We start from the raw sequence: 6000 nt of genomic DNA on the forward strand, positions 1-6000 counted from the left end.
AAGAGCAAGGTGATAGTGAAAGATCAGGGGCAGGATTCTCCGTCGGCTGACACGGAAATCGGGAAACGCCATTGGGCGGAGAATCGAGTCCGACACTGAAATCGCTGAAATGGTGCCGATTTGTCGCCAAATCGCAATTCCCTGTCACCTCGACAACGGTGTCAATGCTTTCCAGAATGGCCTACAGAAAACGGCGTTGACATATGATTAGCGGGCCCAATCCGGCATTCTCCGGGATTTCGCGATTCTCCACCTCTATGGGCAGCATGGTTCACTTCTGCTTTTATAAATCGTGAAACCAGCGTCATGGCTGATGGGGGAGAGAGAGGAGGTAAGACATAGTGAGGCAGGCCGGATACTCTCCGACTGGCTGCAGTGGCGGGGGGGGGGGGGGGGGGGGGGGGGGGGCGGTGATGGGGGAACATAGAACATAGACCATAGAACATACAGTGCAGAAGCAGGCCATTCAGCCCATCGAGTCCGCACCGACCCACTTAAGTCCTCACTTCCACCCTATCCCTGTAACCCAATAACCGCTCTTATCCTTTTTGGTCACCAAGGGCAATTTATCATGGCCAATCCACCTAACCTGCACGTCTTTGGACTGTGGGAGGAAACTGGAGCACCCGGAGGAAACCCATGCAGACACAGGGAGAACGTGCAGACTCCACACAGTGACCCAGTGGGGAATCAAACCTGGGACCCTGGCGTTGTGAAACCACAGCGCTATCCACTTGTGCTACCATACTGCCCGGGACATGTGGCTGGGTTGACCCTCCCCCACGGGACTGGGGTAGTGTCCAGGTACGGACTGCTATTACTGTAGCCTTCAAGGCAGCCATCTTACTGCGCACCCCACTGACCTGGAGGGTGGTTCTGGGGGGGGGGGGGGGGGGGGGAGTTGAGACACTTGTCACAGGGAACCGAAATTCAACAGGGCCTCACTTCCTCATACACGGCCGACGTCCACCCCAGTGACTTACCTTTCTTCGGGCTCTCCAACCACATCCAGGGCCCTCTGCTCATCCGTCATGAGGAGCAGCAGTTCCGACGGTCCCCCTCCAGTCTTCTCCCGCTCTGGCGGTTATGGGCGGTATTCTCCTGGGGGAGTGAGGAAAAAGAGAATGACAGTGTTAGACAGTCGAATGCATGCAGCACAGGGGTGGGCTGCTAATGGCCTCAGTGGCCAGGGCAGCCGGCCATGGCAGCCGGTATGGGTGTCGGCATGTGGAGCAGGATGAGAGTTCGGCGGCCCTCCTGTCTGGGGGCTAGGGTTACAGCTGTGGGACGGGGGTTGGTGCCAGGGGAACAGATCTGCCTACTCACCTGGCCACCCTGAGGAAGTCATGCAGTTTTTACGGTACTACTGGCCGGTCCTAGCCCCTTAACAGTCACTCAGTCGGTCTGGGTGCGGCACCAGTTTTGCTGTCGATGAACTCCACGATTTCCGCATTGACGTCAATACTTTTGTCTCAGAAACTGAGAATCCCGCCCTAGGCTTTGTCCCTCTCGTGATCTACTTTTAAAAGAAAATTGCTTTTTGAACATTGTCCATTACTGGAGGCTGCAAGTTTTCAATGACTGCATATGAGAAGAGGATTATTGAACTTTGCAATAATCCCTGATTTTGGTAATTAGTGAAGATTGCTGATACAATTCCAGCTTTTGTAAACTAAAAGGATGCTGGCTTGTTCCACTGACTGATGCTGAGAACCAGATGTCTTAGCCAATCCAGAAAGAGCAGCATTTGTCCTCTGGAAGCTACCATTGCCCTTCCAGAGGTAGAGCAGTATAAACTGCAATTTCTGGAAAAACCTGATTACAACTGTCAGTGAAGTGAATCTTTGATGTCGAAGCAAACAATGTCACGTACTGGTCTAGCTGACAGCTGGTCACATATACTCAGTCATCAGGACACTTGTATGTTGCTATCGCAAGTTACAATAAATTAGCAGTCACCGCTAGGCCTGTCTGACCTTGACATAAACTTATTGTTTCCCTGTGTAATGAGTGTAGAAACAATTTTGTCAGGAATTACTGATGAGTGGAATTTGTGTACTCTACGACCCTCAGCCAGGCACATTGCATTTCTCACCTTGTGAATCTGTGCTTGTGGTATATGAATTTATACTCTTTTTCCTGTAGCAGTCCGACTGGAAGATGGCTCATCCAACTGTGGACCTTTAGTTCATTTATCGGAAAGGATCAGGAATGCTTGGCGGGATTCTCTGTCCCGCTGCACCCGTTTTTTGGTGCGGTGCGCCCCAGCCGGCAGCGGGAACCTCCGTCCTGGCAGCCAGCCAATGGGGTTTCCCACTGTGGGCACCCTGACGCCGTCGGGAAATCCACGGGTGTGAATGCGCTGCCAGCGAAACAGAGGATCCCACCAATGGAGAATCTAGTCCATTCCCTGTTGATGAAATATCAGAGCAAGAAATTACTTTGATAGGCGATGCACAGGGATCCCTATTTTCTGATGGAGCAAAATGAAACTGTGGCCTGGTGTACAAAAGCAGGGAGGTTATGCTGAACCTTTCTAAAGCTCTGGTTAGGCCACAACAAGAGTATTGCTGTTGCTGGTAGTCATGGATTTGATGAGTTGAACTATAGAGATTCAACAAGCACTCACTGGTACCATGTTGTGTTATGTTTCTTCATGTAGCATAAGCTGATTTCTTGATGTATACTCTGACAAAGGAAGGTTCAGACTTGGAGATAGGTTTAACACATTTATTGAACAGTTAACAATTCTCCTACTTGAGTTGGACTCTCCTGCTAATCTTGCTATAGTAACTCAATCTAACTGACCAGTCTGCTCTAATCCATGCGGTGGGTGTGATGCTTTTGATCTGCCCCTGTGTCGCCTGTGGAAAGAAAAAGAGCATGTGTGCCCTGTCCTTTTATATGGGTTGCCTACTTGTGGTAGTGTCACCTCTGGGTGCCTTGACTGCCCATTGGTCATGTCCTATTCTATGTGTTCATTAGCTGTATGTCTGCATGTCATGATATCTCTGGTGCTCCCTCTAGTGTTTACTCAGTCCTAGTGTATCTACATCAACCCCTTGTGTATTTACAGTGATGCACATCACCACAGCATCCACTTTTGGTAGGATGTGAGGATCCTTGAAGAGTTGCATCAGAATTATTTCAGGGATGAGGGAATTCAGCTACAAGGTTCGGTTACTCCCCTTGGAGCAAAGGGGATTAAAGGGAGATTTGATGGATATGTACAAGATTATTACAAATTTAGATAATCTGGACAAAGAAAAGTTGTTCCCTAATGGTTCCCTTCCAAGTCACTCACCTTCATTACTTGGAAATATAATCACAGTTCCTTCACTGTCACTGTTTAAAATCCTGGAACTTCTTTCCTAACAGGACAGTGGATGTACCTACAGCTCAGGAACTGCAGCGGTTCAAGAAGGCAGCTTCTCACCACCTTCTCAAGGGCAATTAGGGATGGGCAATAAATGCTGGTCTCGTCCCATGCACAAATTTGTTTTAAATTAGCCGATGGTGTGTGGCATCGGGAAGGCCGTCGTGAACTCGGCCAAGTTTCACGACGGCGTCGGAGGCCGCTCCTCGCTCCCTATTCACCCCCCCCCCCCAAGGGGGCTAGGAGAGGCGTTGTGAGAAACTCGGCCATCGGGCCTTGACGCTTGCGTCAAAGCGGCGCGCCGAGAATGACGTGACGGCGGCGCCTAAGTGACGTCAACTGCGCATGCGCAGGTTGGCCGGCTCCAACCCGCGCATGCGCGGTTGCCGTCTCCCCTCCGCTGCCCCGCAAGACGTGACAGCTTGATCTTGCGGGGCGGCGGAGAGGAAAGAGTGCGTCTCTTGGAGACGCTGGCCCGACGATCGGTGGGCACCAATCGTGGGCCAGTTCCCGCCCGAGCACGGCCGTGGTGCTCAATCCCCTCTCCGCCCCCCACGGGCCCCAAACCTACCTTTCGCACTATGTTCACGCCGGCAGCGACCAGGTGTGGTTGCGGCCGGCGTGAACAGGTCAGGAACGTCAGGCCGCTCGGCCCATCCGGGCCGGAGAATCGCCGGTCGCCGTGAAAAACGGCGAGCGGTGATTCTCCGACCGGGGGGGGGGGGGGTGGGAGAATCGCGGGGGGTGCCAGGGCGGCGTGTCGTGATTCGCCCGGCCCTCCCGCGATTCTCCCACCCGGCGTGAGGAGCGGAGAATCGCACCCAAGGTTTGGGGTAAGAGAATAGAGAGGACATGAGGAAGAAATGTTTTTACGCACCAAATGGTAATGACCTGGAATTCAATGTCTACAAGGGTTGTGGAAACGGAGATGATGAATGATTTCAAAAGAAATTGGATGCGTACTTGAAGGAAATACAGGACTGTGGGGATAGAGCAGGGAAATGGGACTGACTGGATTGTTCCACAGAGAGCAGACATAGACTCAGGAGGCCAAATAACCTCTTTCTGGGCCATAATCACTCTATGACTGTGACAACAGAGACAGGCTGTTGGCATTTGTTCCACATTTATTTTATTGATGATAAAATGGAAATCAATACATGATTGGGTATCAGGACTTTGAAGATTCCTGCATTTATACTGCTACTGCTAACACTATTTCCCTTCACTGAACATCACCTTCAAAAATACCTGTCTCCAGGATTTTGATTAATCTTTCAGCCTTATTGTACTGGGATGCAAGGAAGAGCTGGTCAACAAAATGTCAGGTCAACTATACTACCAAGTTTGATAATTTCTTATCTTTTGCCTGGAGATGTTGATAGTAAAGTAGGTCTTATGAGGAAAGGTTGAGGGTGCTAGGCCTTTTCTCATTGGAACGGAGAAGGATGAGGAGCAACTTGATAGAGGTTTATAAGATGATCAGAGGAATAGATAGAGTTGACAGTCGGAGACTTTTTCCCCGGGTGGAACAAACCATTGCAAGGGGACAGAAATTTAAGGTGAATGGTGGAAGATATAGGGGGGATGTCAGAGGTAGGTTCTTTACCCAGAGAGTAGTGGGGGCATGGAATGCACTGCCTGTGGAAGTAGTTGAGTCGAAAACATTAGGGACCTTCAAGCAGCTATTGGATAGGTACATGGATTAGGGTAGAATGATGGGGTGTGGATTAATCTGTTCTTAATCGAGGACAAAGTTTGACACAACATCGTGGGCCGAAGGGCCTGTTCTGTGCTGTATTTTCTATGTTCTATGTTAAGCATTTTCAAAAAGAGCAGTATTTACTCTGAAAGACTTAGCAGTAATTCCCTCCCGAACAATTGCTTGGAAAATATGTGTGATGACTTCTGGTGGCGGCCATGGAGTAGGAGGTCGCACATTTGGTAGCTCCCGCTTGTGATGAAAGCTTTGGGCCTTTTCTCCCGTTTCTTTCGGAATTTCACTTGATAAATCGGCAGAGAGTGAGACAGTGAGGAGAAATCCCCCACCAGTGTATGGAGCAGTGGACCAAACGTGGAGTGGAAGGAGACACAGTCAAACAAGGAAGACGCCCGCAGAGCCGGCAGCGCAGGAAAGCATGGCGGAGTTGCAGGATCCTGGTTCCTGGTGCGGCGGCACAGTGGCCGACGGTACAGCTGGTGAAGTTCTTTGAGGAGAGCTTCGCCAAGCTAAAGAAAGATACGCTGGACCCGATTAAAGCATCGATCGATCTTTAAAGGTCTGAACAAGAGGTCTGAAAAGGTGTCTGAACAAGAGGACCATTTAACCGCTCTGGAGGTTGAGGTGGGGCTGATGAAAGACCACCAGAAAAGGTTGCAGGAGAAGTTGGAGGACTTGGAGAATAGATCCAGGAGACAGAACCCGAGGATCGTCGGCCTCCCTGAGGACAGTGAGGGTTCGGACACGAGGGAATATGTGGCAAGTATGCTGGAAAATTTGATGGGAGATGAAGAATTTACACTGCTCTTGGAAGTGGACAGAGTGCATGGAGCTCTTGCAAGGAAGCCGTGAGCGAATGAATCACCGAGGGCGATGGTGGTGCCAATGCACCGGTTCCTGGACA

The 6000-nt window shown here is 50.6% G+C and overlaps 1 protein-coding gene across 1 annotated transcript in view; it reads right to left on the minus strand.

Moving 5' to 3' along the window:
- Window positions 1-1101, minus strand: part of LOC119962866 (melatonin receptor type 1A) — a 123417-nt gene extending 122316 nt beyond the window's left edge. The window contains exon 1 of the mRNA XM_038791065.1: window positions 984-1101. Within this exon, the coding sequence (XP_038646993.1) occupies window positions 984-1026 (43 nt within the window). The 5' untranslated portion in view covers window positions 1027-1101. The remainder of the gene's footprint in view (window positions 1-983) is intronic.
- Between the last annotated feature and the right edge of the window lie 4899 nt (window positions 1102-6000).

This window comes from Scyliorhinus canicula, chromosome 3 (genome assembly GCF_902713615.1).
Source record: "Scyliorhinus canicula chromosome 3, sScyCan1.1, whole genome shotgun sequence".
Classification (NCBI taxonomy): domain Eukaryota; kingdom Metazoa; phylum Chordata; class Chondrichthyes; order Carcharhiniformes; family Scyliorhinidae; genus Scyliorhinus; species Scyliorhinus canicula.